Here is a 17053-nt window from a genome sequence, read left to right as displayed (position 1 = left end):
GCGCCCGGGCTGCCCGGAGAGCGGGCGGTGACGGGCGAGCAGCCCTGCAGCCCCGCGTCATCTCAGTGCAGCTTGCGGGAGTGCCCGGCGCCCGTGCCCGCCTAGATAGCTTCGCCTCCAGGCCCTGGCGGAATCAAAGGGAAGTTAACTGGCTCAAGAAACTGCTGTTTCACTTAGTGGGAGTTTGAGCTTTTCTTTCCAGTGTTCATGGTTGAGTTTCGCAAGGGGAGGAGCGGGTCCGGAGCTTGCCTTAAGATGTCCTTATGGAAAGCTGTGTGTGTTCGTTCGTTCCTTCGTTCACTTGACCATTCACACTGTTCAGAGTGTGGTTTGTTCTTGTAAGAGAGGAGCCAAGAACCATTGCTTGATTAGCAGTTCTTCCTCTCTGCGTGGAAAATCGAATTTCTGGAAACATCCCCTGTGTTGTAGATTTTTGCCGACGTAAAGGCTGTGCATATTGGCCAGTGCTTGCTACTAATTACCTTGAAAGTAGTGCAACGGAAGAAGCGCAGTGTCCGAAGGACCGTTAGTTTTTTGAGCTCACTTCTGTGGAATTTTAGGAAAAGTGGGCGTAGACTTTCTAGGGAAGTCAGTGCCTGGCTGTGCCCCTCTAGTTTACTTTTACACTTTACACCCTCCCTTCCCCTCTCTGCTTCAGCCTCATCTGTTTCAAATGTGCAACTCTCTTCATCCCCTTTTGGTTCCCAGTCACCTTCCGGCCGGTCAGAGGAGGGAAGAGTGGGGAATATGAAGCCAGCCAAGCCCCAGGTGAACCACGGTCAGCATGGGGAAAGCCAGCGGGCCCTGAGCCCCCTGCAGTCTGCTCTCGGTTCTGCATCTCCATCCCAGGCTTATGAGACCTACATCGACAACGGACTCATATGCCTTAAACACAAAATTAGAAACATCGAGAAAAAGAAGGTAACTTTTTCTCCCAGCCTCATACCTGCATGGTCTTAAATAAAGAGCTGGTGATTTTCTTTTAAAAAAACAAAACAAAACAAAACAAAAAAAACCAAACCAAAAAACGAGAATCAAACTCAGGACAGGAGCTGACGATTTCTCCTCTCTCTGTCTTTGTCTCTGTCTCTGTCTCTCTGTCTGTCTGCTGTCTGTCTCTGTGTCTCTGTCTCTGTCTCTGTCTCTGTCTCTCTCTGTCTGTCTCTGTCTCTGGACAGGAGCAGATAATTTCTTTGTAAGGATCATGGGTCCTAAAGCTTCAACTAAACCTAGGATGTAGATGCCAGAAAATAATTAAAGCAGCCAATGCATGTAGTAGCAAATGAATCATTTTCTTCATTTGTCAACACAACTGAGTAATAGTATTCTTCATAGTAAAATTATTATGCATGTTGCTGTTGCAGTGCTTGAAGACTAGATATTTTAGGACAGATGAATTATTTGAGTATTAATGTTTCTTTTTAAATGAGTAATAGCCTGACTTCTAAGCTTGTTTTCCTTGTGACTTTCTGCAGCAGCTGATGTTGCAGTAGAGCTGCTGCAGTTGCTGGAAGCTTTAACTTGGTAGGCCAGTAAATGTTTCAGCAGTCATTTTCACCTTGTGAGGTCTTGGCCTAAGATTGGTAGGTGAAAGCATTGTAGATAGCTTTATGAGGACACTCAGGGCTTACCAGTAACAGAATGTTACAGTAAATGCTGATGTAAAGACCCAGATAACTGCTTATTTCCTGAGTCATGTGGCCTGGGAAACATACCTACCTGTGTGTTACTTTGTGTCATAATTTTCTCTTCTTCTTTGGACAGGTAGGGCTGAGTAGTTAACTATTTAGATCAAGATCTACTTAACTGTGGAAAGTTGCCTATCTTTCCTTGTCCCTTTTTTTTTTAAATGGTACATTTTAGGTACACCTCATGGTAACATTCATCCAGGGCAAAGGAAAGTTGCTTTTAATGTTTTCAAGAGTTTGGTTGACTCCCTTTCCCCCTTTTAAAGCCAGGAAGGTAATGGAGAAGGTCCAGTTGCTAGTAGCTTCTCTGGCCCTCATCAGTTGTCTTCTGAAAGCACACTGTGTCATGGATCACAATGTGGTAAGGGGAGCTTGCCTGGGTCAGCACAAATGCCCCACGACTAGGAGAGCTTGTTGGGTAGGGTCTGTGAATAGAGGTTCATGAATGGCCTTGCTCAAGTGGAGAAGCTGCTGTCTAGCTTAACTACAGTACCTCTTAAAATACCCAAGTGATAGTACCAGTGAGTGTTTTTCTGTCAACTTCTGGGGAGATATTTTAAAACTAAAGCCAGTATGGGAGGAACCTAAAAAAGGTTTGTAGACTAGTGTAGTGGGTGTATGTCATTTTTATGGAGCTGTTCAATGCAATGTATTTTTTCATGTATTTCTTAAATATCATTTAGTATTAAAAATAGCTTCAGATTGTGGCTACTGTCATGCTAGAAAAGAAATCATACATTTTTTTGTACGCCATTAGTAAGTTACTTGCTAGGGAAATGCCGGAATCAGCTGGTAACTGACTCTGTGGCTAATAGTTTAAGCATAAAGTTAGAGCAGAACTTCCCAACTGGGCACCTTTGACGTTTTGTAACAGTTCATTGTTGTGAGAGGCTGTCCTGGGATTATGGAATGTTAAGCATCTCCTTGCAAGATGCCAGTAGAACCACCCTCCTTCGTCAAACTCTTCAAGTTGTGGTAAGCAGAATCCCTCCAGACAGGGCCAGATGGCTGGGGAGGCAGAATTGCCCCTACTGAGCACCACAGGGTTGGTTAACCTAGGTAAGTCCTTGTGTGTTAAGTAGAACCCATTAATAAGGGGGAAAAGCTGTACTGCTTAAGCTTTAGAATTTTAGGTAAATGTTACTGTTTTTGAAAATGAGTAACTTGTAACTGCATATAGAGCAATATAAAAACAATTGCTGGACATGTAGACTGTTGATAAGAATGGGCTCGTCTTGGCGTGTAGCTCTGTGTAGCTTGCTCAGCTCTCACATTTCTTCCCATAAGAAAATAGCCGCCTTACCCCACCAGCATTTTCATATTCTAACAATAGTGGATCAGTGAGTGTCCTATTAAGTCCTCCTTTTTTGGTATCAGGAATTGAACTCAGGACTTTGTGTTTGCCAAGCAGGTGCTGTGCCACTGAGCCAAATATCTGGCCACCCTTTTTACATCTTTATAATACATCGGAAACATCCGAACATGCTGACAGAAGCTCCCTTGGTGCCCAATTTTGAGAAACTTGTCTAAGTTCAATGTTGTTAAATAGTACAGAGAACTTACCTTCCTAACAGTTCTACTGTGGGTCTCCTGCTGCCCCTAACTGGACTAGCTGTTTTTGTTTTTGTTTTTTGAGGGGCTGGCTCAGCCTGCCCTGGAGGCAGGGCTGGCACAGCATGTGGTGATGGGGATCAAACCACAGTCCCTGTGCTTTGCCTAAGCTCACCTAAACAGGCACTTTAGACCATTGAGCTATCACTGGAACCTGTTTGGGATTGAACTCAGGTCCTTGTGCTTGCCAGGGAAGTGCTTATTCCACTGAGCCATCTCCTTGGCCCCTGAATTTTTTTTTTTTTTTTTTTTTTTTTGAGATAGGGTTTCCCTATGTAGTTCAAGCTGGCCTTGAATTTGCTGGGATCCTCCTGCCTCAGCCTCCCAAGTGCTGGGATTATATCCCTGGGTCATCAAACTCAGCTACGTTTGAATATTTTTTACTTTACAATGGGATATGAGATCCTCAGACATTCTGTTAGTTACATAGCCAAAAAATTATTTATTTATTGTAATGTATTTGGTACAGAGTCTCACTACACAGCTTGGACTTGTGATGATCCTCCTGTTTTCAGCCTCCCCAGCACTGGGATTACAGGCATTTGACACCATGCCAAATCACTGTTGCTGGCTCAGTGCGCCTGGGGTGGGATCCACACAGGATGTGGTGCTGGGGATCAAACCCTAGTTCCTGCACTTGCCTAACCAGTTGCTTAGTCTGCAAGCTATCTCGCCGGCCCCCCAAAATTATGCTTGTGAGGTTCTTTGTTCAGAGCTCTGCTAAGTGGTCAAAACTCAGCCACCAAACCCATTTCTCCCCACCTGTAAAATGAAAGACTGTAAAACATACTGTAAAATATACTGTAAAATGTAATCTGACTACTTCACAGTTGTAGGAATAAATGAGAGGAATGTGCAGCCTCTGCTGCACTGCTCCGTTACCACCCACAGTGACTGGTGCTCTAACTGGGCGTGCATGGATATAGGGTTACTATGTATAAGACTTCACCCTTTGTAACTGTCTTGGGAACTGTGGTGAGCTGGCTGAGTAGTTGAAAGACAAGTGTCACAGCTTCCAAGCTCTGGGGTCTTGTACTTGGGAACTGCAGTCTGTGCTTGGAGCTGAGGCAATAGCAATAAATGTCTGAAGCCCAGTGTTTGGTCATGGTTCTGCTACCCTACTTGGTACCCCTGAAGCAGTGTAGGTTGCTCAGAAAGGCGGTGCCCACACCAGGCACAAAGTTAGTGGGAGTGTTTTCCCCCTGAACAGAACATGTTACAGTTGCTGCCTTCCTGTAATAACGTTCCTTGCATATTGATAGCTTTCAGAACTGTTTTTAGAGGGACCAATGTTTGATATTTAATTTGCTTCAGACTTTTGTATCAATCTATAGTAGATACAAGTTTCTGTTTTGTAGCTCAAACTGGAAGATTATAGGGATCGCCTGAAAAATGGAGAGCATCTCAATCCAGATCAGCTGGTAAGTGACTTATGATCTTTTGTCAGACTGATTACTTTCTTTAAAATGCTATTGGGGAAAAAGTCTAGTGGGATATAGTGAGGTTAGAAACTTGGTTATCTCAAAAGGAGTTAGAATCCATTTGTCTGTTAGCTCTTATAGGTTTATATTTATTTCTGTTGCACTGGCAAATGGTATAGATGGGGGGAATAGATTAAGTAGGCGTGAAAATATGGACTGAGTTAACATAGAAATTATGTTTCTGTTGGGGTGGATGGAAGGAGGAGAGGCTTGAGGGGATAGTCAAAACTGACCTCTTTCTCCTCTGTGATGACTGGAATCTTTTCTGTTTTTTGAGCTGCTTCCTGCTAATTTCTTCCTTTCTTTTTTGTGATACGGGGACTTGAACCTAGGATCTTTGGACTGAAACCCTCTCTTTTTAAAAATTTGAGACGGGATCTCCCCAAGTTGCCCACACTAGGCTTGAACGTATGTTCCTCCTGCTTCAGCTTTCCAGGTGCCACCACGCCTGGCTTTGCTCTTACGGGGCTTTTCCCTCCTTTGCTATCCTAGATTGTCATGCCCTAGCCTAAAGAAATGAACCTTACTGTAAGTATTAGGCTATTTATGGTTCTCTTTTTTATTAACTTGCTCATGGTATGCTTGCTAGTGACAACTTTAATTCTTGAAGGAGAATGTTGTGACATGGAATGAAAGTCTGTGTGTCCTTGATATGTGCTGTTTGATCCCCCTCCTGCCTCAGCCTCCCACAAACTATGATTTTGTCTCTCTTCATTACAGTGTAAACAGTATGAGAGTGGGGACTTTGTTTATCACTGCTCCAGCTGCAGCAGACATTGGCATTATCTATGCCGTGTTGGTTTTAGGTGTACTCAGAATGCATGAGTTGTGGGGTTAGCAAGGATTCCACCCATATGTCAGAAGAAAGCCTTGGAGGCCAGGCCGTGTGCCTCTGAGAGGGCAGTGCTTGAAGTTAGGAGAGTGAAGCTAAAGTACAGTGGCGACTCAGGAAAATTAGAGAAGCCAGGAGCATGGATTGTCTTGAGAAAAGCTGTATGGAGTAGGCAGAATCAGCCCAAGAGAGAAGCCGTGGGAGTTGCAGGCACCTGAAGTACTGTAGTGGTAGAGCCACCTACGTCTTTTGGGGATTCACACCTTGCCATAGATTGCCACAATGCTAGACATGGAACTATGGGGTATAATGTTTGCCTTGCTGGATTTTTTTTTTTTTTTTTCCTTGCTGGATTTTGGATCTATTTCTGTCCTGTCTCTTTCTGTATCTATTGGGAATGGAGATGTATGTCTTGTGCCACTGTTTTTTTTTTTTTTTTTAATTTTATTTATTTGTGTGTGTGTGTGTGTGTGTGTGTGTGTGTGTGTGGCCAGCTCAGCCCACCAGGGGGCGGGGCTGGCTGGCATGTGGTGCTGGGGGATTGAACCGCGGTCCCTGTGCTTTGCTAAGCTTGTTCTAAGTAGGTGCTTTAGACCACTGAGTCATCTCACCAGCCCCTGTCTTGTGCCATTGTATATGTTCATTTCTACAGAGGCTCCCAGTTAAGAGTTTGCCTTAAATTTCAGAGGAGACTTTGACTTTTTAGCAGTGCTGGAACTGTTAGGACTTCAACTATTTTTTTGAGATGGTCTCACCATGTGGTTCAGATCATCCTTAAGTTCTCTATGTATCCCAGGTTGGTCTTGGATTGATGGCAATCCTCTTGCCTCAGCCTTCTGAGTGCCAGGATTACAGGTCTGTGTAACTATGCTCAGCTAATAAGTCTCGAAGATGGACTAAGTGCCTTTTGTATAAAGGGATGCACCAAGTCTTTTGGGGGCCAGAGACAGAATATTATGGTTTGTGTCTAGATGTGTCTTGCCCTCCCCATTAAATCAGGTGCTCATAGATAGAGCTTTTTAGAGCTGGCTTAGGATGCGTGAATGTGGAATAAGGGTGTGGATGATGGAAGCCCTACCTGACTGTGGGTGGCACCAAGCAGTAGGCTGGTATTTGGGATGGGTGACAGGGACAGGAACAGGCAGGCTGTTAGTTCACTGCTTTCTGCCTGCCACACCGTGAGCTGTTTCTCCTCGGCTATGCTCTGCTCCTTGGAGCCAGCTGACTGTGCTGAAACTGATGCAGACTGTGAGCTAAGTAAACAAATCAGTAGAGGATGATATTAAGGTGAGGAATCTGATGAGAACTGATGGTAGTCAGGGGCCTAGTCTTCTGTGGAGAGTGAGGACAGCTTCCCTGAGAAGAAAATGCCTCTGTTGAGACATCACAGAGGAAAAGTACTTGGAGAACATGAGGGGGAGGAAGACGAGGCAGATGTTAGTTGTATAGAGGCCCTGAGAAGAGGGTAGGGCTGGAAGTGGTTTCAGCCTGGAGTAATTGAGTGGATAGCAAAAACAGTTTTTGAGCTTGGAAGTGTTCGAGGATAAGGGGATGTGGGAGAATGGGATGTATCGGGATAGAATACGGAGCTCAGTTTTTAACCACTGATTTTAAAGTTCCTATTAGATACTAAATCATGTCAAGTGTTTATATGTCCCTGGAGCATAAAATTGCAGTGATAGTGACCTTATGGCACGCGTGCCACAGCAGGCTATTGTCATTGAAAGCTCTAAAATGTTTACCAGTACTGGTATGGAGAGTCATCATCTGTATGTCTGCTAGTGGAAACATTAGAGAAGGTGTATCTATCCTGGGCCAGGGTATAGGTAAGAGACCTGAAGTGTAGGTTAGTATACCTTTTTTTTTTTTTTTTTTGCGGAACCAGGGATTGAACTCAGGCCTTTGTACTTGGCAGGCAAGTCTTATTCTACTGAGCCATCTCCCGGGCCCTAGGTCAGTTATAATAATTGCTCAAAATGCTTATTAGGGGTCAGTCTCATGACTCTGTGTTTTATAAGTATTAAGTCATTTAAATTGTGTTTTACAGGAGGTGTAAAACTGAGGTAAAGGGCTGGCCAAATAGCTCAGTGGATTAAAGCACCTGCAAACAGATGCAGGGGCTGGGGTTCAATCCTTGGGCCTGCCTGCGGGCCCCGCCCCTGGGGTGTGCTGAGACGGCAGTTGTAATCCCAGCTCTTGGGAGGCTGTAAACAGGAGGATCGCTACGAGTCTGATCTAGTAGTGAGACCCTAAACACCCTGTAGACCCTTCCCTAAAATACAAAAAACAAACAAAAAATTGAGGTAAGAGGTTAATAGAAATGTAAATAACCATCTGGACAAGTGGGAGAAAAATGGAAGTTTAATGAAAGGAAAACAGAGATATTTATAAAGCAGGATGGTGCCTTTATGGTGAAGGCTGCTAGGAAGCTGAGCAGATAAGAGCATTCAAGGCTCCATAGCTTTAAGGGATGTGATTGACATCACTGACTGCAGCTAGGGTACTTCTGGTGGAATGGTAGAGTCTAAAACCAGGATGACGAGGTCTAAAGAGGAAATTAGTCTGAGACTTGAAAGAACCATTTCAAGGGGTTGGTGAGAGAGTTTTAGGTTTTTCTGTTTGAAATTGGGACTAATTGGGACTTTAAAAATACTGACGTAACCTTTGACAGAGAGGGAGAAGACACTAAAGGGCATCGTAGATTAAGATATCCTGTGAAGACAGAATTGTGTTAGTACCCGGGGCACAGGTAGAGTGACTCCTCCGCAAAGCAAAGAAACCATTGGTGCCTGTTTAGGTGACATGAAGTAGTTTCCACCTGGTGCTGGTTTTCTTGACTCGGCTAATTTCAGGGAATAGGTGTGTATTTTTTTCTGGCATTATGTTCCTCTGAGGACTCTATACTGCGGACTCTAATTAGGACTCTATATTAGGACTCTAATATTGTCAGTCTAATCCTTGTTTCTGTAACTGGAAAGCCAACTTGCTTTTTCTGTAATGAACTGCATGGTCCAAACAAAATATTGCATATATGTTACAATGCACAGTAAGGCAAAACAGCAGAAACCACCTTTTAACTCAAAGAATACATTGTCCATACTGTTGACAACTCCTTCTGTAACTGTGACTCGACTCCCACTCTCTTTTTTCCTTATGTGTGTGTGTCAAGGAATTGAACTGAGGGCCTCACGTATGCTAGGCAACTGCTCTTATCATTGAGCTACATCCCCAGAATGTTTTTAAATTTTTATTTTGAGGTAGGGTTTTGCTACATTGTCCAGGCTGGATTGGAACTTGTAATCTGCCTGCTTCAGCCTCCTGAGTAGCTGAGGTTCCAGGCATGTTCTACTGCACCCAGCTTTGCTTTCAGTATAGTAATTATCTTAAGTCATTTCTCATCATTGAGACAAAATATCTGACACTCACAACTTAAAGGATAGCAGGTTTATTTTGGCTCATGTTTTTGGTTCATAGTCTAGGCTTAAGATAGAGTAGCGTGTCAGAGGGACATAATGGAAGAGAACTGCTTATATAATGTGGCCGGGAAGCAAGGAGAGAAGAGCAAGATGCCCTTGCAGGTCCTACCTCCAGTGACTTACATCTTCTGACCAGGGCCCACCTAGGAGCAAGTCAGCTGGAAGCCCTTTCAAAGGTCCCCTTGAGCACATGAATCTTTGGGAGGTTACCCTATTGGGGACCAGCAGATGTAGGATGTCCTGTCTTTCTATACTTCTTTTTTTTCTACACTTCTACAGAAGATTAGTATTACCAGGCTTTTTCCCAACAGCTTTATTGAGATATAACTTACCATAAAGTAAACCCACCAGTATAGGTGTACAATTCCGTGATTTACGGTAAATTTGTAGTTACACCGTTATCACTGTAGTTCAGTTTCAAAACATTTCTGTCACCTCCTAAAGTTCCCCTTTGGTACTCTGGTTTGTTTCTGTCTTTATATTTTTTGGATATTTCATATAAAAGAAAGTTTTTGCTTTTTAAGAAAATGATACTGGGGGTTGAACCTAGGGTTTCACACTGAGCTACCCCCCCAGCCCATTTTGCTTTTTTTTTTCTTTGAGACTCTTCCTGAGAGTCTCATAAGCCCATACTGGGCTTAAATTTGGCATCCTCATGCCTCAGCCTCCTAGAGTCCTGGAATTACAAGCATGCACCATCACACCCAGCAGCATCTGATCTTTCTTTTTTTTTTTTCCCCATAATTTTATTGAGAAACAAATAGCAATGAGACAGTTTCAAACCAAATTGGTAGGACAATTTCAATGATTAACACATTATGTTCTCCTTTCTTAGCATAATGTTCTTGAAGTTTGTCTGTGTTATAGTCTATATCACTATTTTATTTCTTTGCACTATGACTGGTATTCCATGTGGGGACACATTCATCAGCTGGATATTTGGATTATCTTTATTGTGAGTTATTCTGAATTGTCTTCCTACATAAAGTCCCATACTTACCTGTATGTGGATGTATGTGTCATGTCTTCAGGTGAGACCTGGGAAGTGCTGTGCTGTTGTGATCATTGGGGACTCGTAGGTTTTCATGAGCTGGGCAAGTTTCCTGTCTTGTTCTGTTTCAAGTCAGCTCATTTTCCACATAAGCTTGAGCTAAGTTCCAGTAAACAACCTGTGCCTTCTCTAATTATCAATTTTGTCACTTGAAATCTTAGGACATTGCTTGTTCCTTCAGTTAAAATAATTATGTCCATTATAGGTAATTTTTTTGATGGATGACACTTATTTTTTAGACATAAAGGTTGATGAAAATCATTGTTTATTATTAAAATCCAACATTTCAAATAAAAATGTATTTTATCACATTATAAATGTCTTAAGTTGCTCGTTCATCTGTGTGATATCTACTGTATTGCTTGTTTAATAGATACATTTGAGTGGTGAATGAATATTGATAAAATAATCCTACTGTTTTACTGCACTTAAGATCTCTAACCTTAAACTTTATAGGTAGGGCAAAATTTGGGCTTGGATTTCTAATATAAAAATGGAATTTCTAGCCCTGTGTCTTACTTACTCTTCTCTTGTTGCTGGGACAAAATACCCAACGCGCAAGCTCACAGGTTGTGAAGGTTTTAGTCCATACTCAGCTGGCTCCCAGGCAGACTGGCACATGGCAGAGGGTAGCAATTCATGGTGGCAGAAAACAGCAAGGAGCAAAAAAGAGAAGTGACAGCAGCAATGACAACAGAGTGCAAGTCTGTCTCCCTTATTTTGCGTTCAGGCTATCCACCCCAGGCTGGGTGTAGCACTCACGCCAATAATCCCAGAAGCACTCACACTCATAATTCCAGCACTAGATCATGAATTAATCATAAACTCTAGAAGTCCACCCCATAACTGCATGAGACTTTGCGGGGACAGCTAGACACAAACCGTAACCCCAGACGTAGTGGCAAATGCCCAGAATTCCAGCATTCAGGAAGCTGAGGCAGGAGCATCACCATGAGTTCAAGACCAGCCTGGGCTGTATAGTGAAACATAGTCTCCAAAGCAAACACATAAATTTCCAGGATTAAAATTGATATTTTGTAACTGTACTGATAGTTTTTGTCCTTACTTTTTTTCTTTAGGTAAGTGCTTTTGTTTGTATGTGTAGTAAGTATAGACCGTAAGATTTGAAATTTGTCCTGTACTTAGGAATCACTTACTTTGATTTTGTTTTCTTACCATATTTGGTAGGAAGCAGTAGAGAAGTATGAAGAAGTGCTACATAATTTGGAATTTGCCAAGGAGCTTCAGAAAACCTTTTCTGGACTGAGCCAAGATGTGAGTATGTTTTGTTTTTTATAAAATCAGCTTAACCACTGACCTTGAAAAAAATATTGGTGTCTATTAACAGTACTAGCTATTGTCTATCTTCTGTCAGTGTCCTACTGGGGATGGGAGGTTGAGACTAAGTTTTCAGATTTGTGGGGTCTTTTTTTTTTTTTTTTTTTTTGTGTGTGGAACCGGGGATTGAACTCAGACACTTGCACTTGCCAGGGAAGCGCTTATTCCACTGAGCCATCTCCCCAGCCCCCTTTGTGGGGTCTTAAGGGAAATGCTGTCCAAATATGAGACATTGTACTTTAGGTATCAGTTATCTAATGTGTATTATTTCGTTGTGGAATTTTATCAATTTCATTGTCACCCATTATTTCCAATCCCCTAATAAACCCAAGTCAAGTTTATTAAATTGCTTCTACTCTACCTAGAAATATATTAAGTATGCCACAGTGAATATTTTTCCTGAGGCTTAGCCACCACTCCCTGTCCAAATCCATTAGGATTTATGAACAGCTCTCAGTTAAGAGTTTCAAATACTGATTCCATATCAATAATACATGGATAGGAAAAAATCTTAGGCGTTTAATTTTGTTGTTCTTTTAATCTTCATATATTGGGCAATATACAGTACAATGGAAATACCATATTAAAAAACTCTTAAGTGGAAATCTTATCTGTTAGATAAGTGGGAACAGATGAACCTTTTGGATAATGGCATACCATTCTGGATGTGAGTATTGTTAGACTTTAAGGTAGTATAGTTCTGAGCTTTGGAGGAGGCACAGGGCCTAATACAGATTATTACATAGATTATACACACAGATTATTTTAGGGGAAATTTAAGTTCCATTATTTTAAAAGAGGATTTATTTATTTATTTATTTATTTGATATATGGTCTCCCTACACAGTGTGGACTCTTTGTGATCCTCCTGTCTTAGCTTCCCAAGCTCTGGGATTACAGGTGCACGCTACCATGCCCAGTTTTGGAGCTGGCACAGTGTGCCTAGGGTTCCAGGGCAGGCATGGCATGTCATATTGGGGATTGAACTTGGGTCCTTGCACTTGCCAGGCAGGGGCTTAGACTGCTGAGCTACCTCTCCAGCCAGAACAAAAGACACAAAAACTAAAACCTCTACTTCTCCTTTAATATGTTTATGATAGGGCCATCTTCTGTATGTCTTGCTGCCGGTTGGCTCTAAGCCACTGATGTCTCATGCATGACTGTCCCATCAGGTGCCACAGGGCAGTCTCATTGATCGGTACAGCTGCCCACAGGGTGGGTTATACCTGTCCCACCCACGGTTTGAGCTGGCAGTAATGGGTTAAGGAAATGGTTGTTCTCACTTTTTTGTTTGGTACAAATTGAGTATCATTTATCATTTTAGGCCAGAAGTGTTTCAGATTTCCTTTTAGATTTTGAACTAACTGCATATACATGATGAGATAGTTTAGGGATGGGATCCAAGTCTTAAGGTGAAATTCATGTATGTTTTTTATACATGCAGCTGGCAGGTAATTTCATACACTATTTTTATTTTTTAAATTTTAAAAAAATTTTATGTACTTTTTAGTGTGTCTGTATTTTGATTGTGAACCATCACATGAGATCATATGAGATCATACATGAGGTTTTTTCCATTTGTAATACTATATTGATACTCGATAAAGTTTAGATTTGGGAGCATTTTAGATTTTGAATTTTTTTTGTTTTTTTGTAGTACTGGAGATCAAACTCAGGACCATGCGCTTGCTAGGCAGGTGCTTAAGCTGTTGCGCTATCTCTCCGGCTTAATTTTGGATTCTTGAATTAGGAATTTCAGCCTGTATTATTATCTACAAGACATTTTATCAATTCCTTCTGCTTTAGTCAACTTTGGTTATTGGCAAACTGACCATTTTATTTTAAATATTTTCTTCTTGGAAATAAAAAGCTCACTTAAACTCAAGCATTTTCTTAAAATATTTGGCAGAAACCTCGATGCACTTAAACAAGGAAGTAAAATGTTGAGGTTAGTATCGACATCCCTGATGGCTCCTTTGCTTCTCACAGAAGCAAAGGTCCTGAGTTTGATCTCCAGTACTACAAAAAAACAAAAAAAATTCAAAATCTAAAATGCTCCCAAATCTAAACTTTATCGAGTATCAATATAGTATTACAAATGGAAAAAACCTCATGTATGATCTCATATGATCTCATGTGATGGTTCACAATCAAAATACAGACACACTAAAAAGTGTATAAAATTTTTTTAAAATTTAAAAAATAAAAATAGTGTACGAAATTACCTGCCAGCTGCATGTATAAAAAACATACATGAATTTCACCTTAAGACTGGGGAGTTGGAGGTACTGACTGTACAGTAGGTAGCCTGGAGCTGGGAATCAGATGCTAGGGCTCCTTCCCTCTGGACGGAAAAGAGGATAAGGGCCGCACAAGCTGGTCCATTGGATAGTCATGAGATTTATAATCTAATCTCAGCTACTTGGGATTAGATTTCGTAACTTGAATTGCTGATGTAGGTGTGGAGAGTTATCAACTTGCATTTATTTTAACAGCTACTAAAAGCGCAGAAAAAGGCCCAGAGGAGGGAGCACATGCTAAAACTTGAGGCTGAGAAGAAGAAGCTTCGCACTATACTTCAAGTTCAGTATGTATTACAGAACTTGACACAGGAACATATACAAAAAGACTTCAAAGGGGGCTTGAATGGTGCAGTGTATTTGCCTTCAAAAGACCTCGACTACCTCATAAAATTTTCAAAACTGACCTGCCCTGAAAGAAATGAAAGTCTGAGGTAAGCTAATGAAAAGGTTTTTTTGAAATAGAACACATAACACTTTACTTTCGCCATATGTGTATATACATATATGTACACACACGTACGTATACAATGTGTATGTATATGTAGAAAATTAAAACATTGATTTGATTTCTATAGGGGAAGGTTCAGTAGATTTCCCAGAAAGAAAGTGAATTTGACTGAGAACACATTTCCTTATAGCACTAATTTTAAAAATACCTAATCATCAAGGTGTTTTTAACCCTACACAAGTATTAACTGTAGTATAATTATATTCCTAAAACTTTTTTTTTTTTGGTGTGTCTTTGCTTTTTTATTTCTGTTGCACTTAGAGATAAATAAAATTCAACTTGATCAGTATTAAACTTTCAAAGTGAGAATTATTTGTTCTTATGCTTTGACAAAAACTTAGATGATGATTTAGTATGAGGAATTGAACTTAGCCTCACACCTGCCAGTGTTCCTGCTGAGTGACATCACTGGCCTTAGGTGATGATTTAAAATAAGAAGTCATATAATTGGGGCTACTTAATTTTTTTCCCTATAGTGAGCCACTTACTTTGTTAACTTAGTGGATCAGTTAACAAATACAGTAGATCTTTATACTTTTGCTAGGTTAAAGACAGGTTGTTCCAACTTTGTGTTTATTAGCCATATTAAAGCACTGTCCGATATATTAGAAGTCAGCCTCAACCAACTGTGGTAGTGCATACCTGTAATTCTAGTATGCTAGAGGCTGAGACCAGAGGGTTGCAAGTTCATGGTCAGGCTGGGCTATATCATGAGTTCAAGGTCAGCCTGAACTGTGTAGTGAGAATTCCCCCTCAAAAGAAAAAAAGAAAAAAGAAATTTGTCTTATTTCAGAAGAGACCTAATGAAACCAAAGTGCCTGTAGATAGCTGGGTATTCCCATGCTAACAGTATACTCCATCATCACCCTGTCTTCCTTTTTACTTTGATGTGTTCAGGCAACCTACTTAGCTTTAATATGTAAAATATCAGCAAAAGATAATTGAAAAAAATAAGCTGCTGTCTTTACTTAAAGTTAAATGCAGTTCTTAATGTTTCCATTATACTTTTGTTTTCTCTAGAATGCAAGCTTGGTAACCCCAGAAATGATACTGTATTAGCAGCTCTAAATCTTGTTCTGCTCTTGATAGTTGCATTTTGTGAAATGTTTTTTTTTTTTTTTTTTTTTTTTTTTTTTTTTTTTTTTTTTTTTTTTTTTTTTTTTGTGGAACCAGGGATTGAACTCAGATCCTTGCATTTGCCAGTCAAGCACTTATCTTACTGAGCCATCTCCCCGGCCCCTTGAAATGTTTATTTTAAGGACAAATTCTTACCTGATGAAATCCACAAGTTGGCAGGTTTACTTACCTCTTATAAATTTCAGTTTCTTGTTTTCAGAGAGTAAAGGGGAAGGTGGATGCATGAATGTCTTGACTGGTAATGAGCTGTGTTGCACACGTTGTGCTGCTCGCTGTGCGTGTGTACTCCTAAAGTCATTTTGTTCTGCTGCTGCTTTTCCTTGTCAGTGTTGAAGACCAGATGGAGCAGTCATCCTTGTACTTTTGGGACCTTCTGGAAGGTAGTGAGAAAGCAGTGGTAGGAACGACATGTGAGTTTTTCTACCCTGGAAAATTATGCAGTAATATCATACTTCATGTCTGGAAGTTTAGTATGCCATTGAGGGTGTACGCTGTGTCAGTCCATCAGAACTTACAGGTTTGACAATGCCACATTCACTGGGAGACTGATCCTTTTGTTTAGTGCTGTTGAAAGCAGCCACTGTATAGTCCTGCTCGCTAAAATGGAGCTAAGGGAAAATTTTGAAGTGTCAAGTCAATATGATTAGGAGCAAGAGCTAACTTCAACACTAACTTGATCATTTTGGGGTATGGTTTTCCATTCTGAATGCTAATACCTGTTCTAGTTAAGAATCTTAAGTTCATGTGTTGTTAATAGCAAAGCTTGCCTATCAGATCAGCATAAGAAAATACATTTGGCTCTACTGAAGCATTGCTTGATTTGGAGATGATCTAGAGAGTTCTTCTGGCTGCCTAAGTAAACTAAGCTATTGGGCAAGTGACTAAACACAAGTATCCAACAAGAAGTACATAGCACTATACTGGTTTAGGATAATCCAAACTCTGTAGATGCTAATAAACATTTTGTTACTAGTCACTAGTAGTTTTAGAAAATGTCCAAGTTTGTGTAACTACCAAGATTTCCAATTCTAAGCTCAAATCACAGTTAAAAATGTAATTCTTGAGTCAAGCACTGTGGCATGTACCTGTAATCTCAGTAACTCAGGAGGCTGTGGCAGAAGGATTGCTTTGAGCATTGAGCACAGGGGTTTGTAGCCAACCCTAGGCAATACTATATAATTAGTCTCAAAGATTTTTTTTTCATTAGAATACAAAATACTAATAGTTTGGAAAATATAGCCAGGTGAAATGGCATGTGTTACTGCTGCTCAAGAGGCTAAGACAGGATTGTGAGTTTGAGGATGCATGGGAAACATGACATACATCTCAAAAAAAATCAATAAAGTGTATTATTTCCTATACCAAGCAGTTAAACTTGTGGTACCCAAGAGATATGAAAATAGATGTTTGCATTGGTTCTGGTTTTTTTTTTTTTTTTTTTTTTTAGGGAAGAGTCTACAGGGTGTTGAGGGTCTCACTACTAGATCAGACTTGTAGTTGTTTGCTTGTTTACTGCCTCCCAAGAGCTGGGATTATAGGTGTGCACCACCACGCCCAGTCTCAATCTCCATCTCAGTGTGCCCTGGGGGCGGGGCTGGCAGGCAGGCCTGGGGATCAAATCCCTGCCC

At 41.0% G+C, this 17053-nt stretch overlaps 1 protein-coding gene across 4 annotated transcripts in view; it reads left to right on the top strand.

Moving 5' to 3' along the window:
* Positions 1 to 441: 441 nt before the first annotated feature.
* The window catches only part of Caprin2 (caprin family member 2), a 52141-nt gene continuing 35529 nt past the window's right edge, over positions 442 to 17053 (top strand). For 3 of the 4 annotated variants that reach the window (XM_012514965.2, XM_012514969.2, XM_012514968.2), the window contains exons 1-5: positions 442 to 921; positions 4658 to 4720; positions 11328 to 11414; positions 13973 to 14211; positions 15753 to 15835. In XM_012514965.2, coding sequence (XP_012370419.1) covers positions 748 to 921; positions 4658 to 4720; positions 11328 to 11414; positions 13973 to 14211; positions 15753 to 15835 — 646 coding nt within the window. In that variant the 5' untranslated portion in view covers positions 442 to 747. The remainder of the gene's footprint in view (positions 922 to 4657; positions 4721 to 11327; positions 11415 to 13972; positions 14212 to 15752; positions 15836 to 17053) is intronic. The other variant, XM_023716321.1, reaches the window with a different exon arrangement.

This window comes from Octodon degus, unplaced genomic scaffold (assembly GCF_000260255.1).
Source record: "Octodon degus isolate 3935 unplaced genomic scaffold, OctDeg1.0 scaffold00047, whole genome shotgun sequence".
NCBI classification, from domain to species: domain Eukaryota; kingdom Metazoa; phylum Chordata; class Mammalia; order Rodentia; family Octodontidae; genus Octodon; species Octodon degus.
Note: the sequence above shows the minus strand (reverse complement) of the source record. Positions and strands in the feature narration are given on the sequence as shown.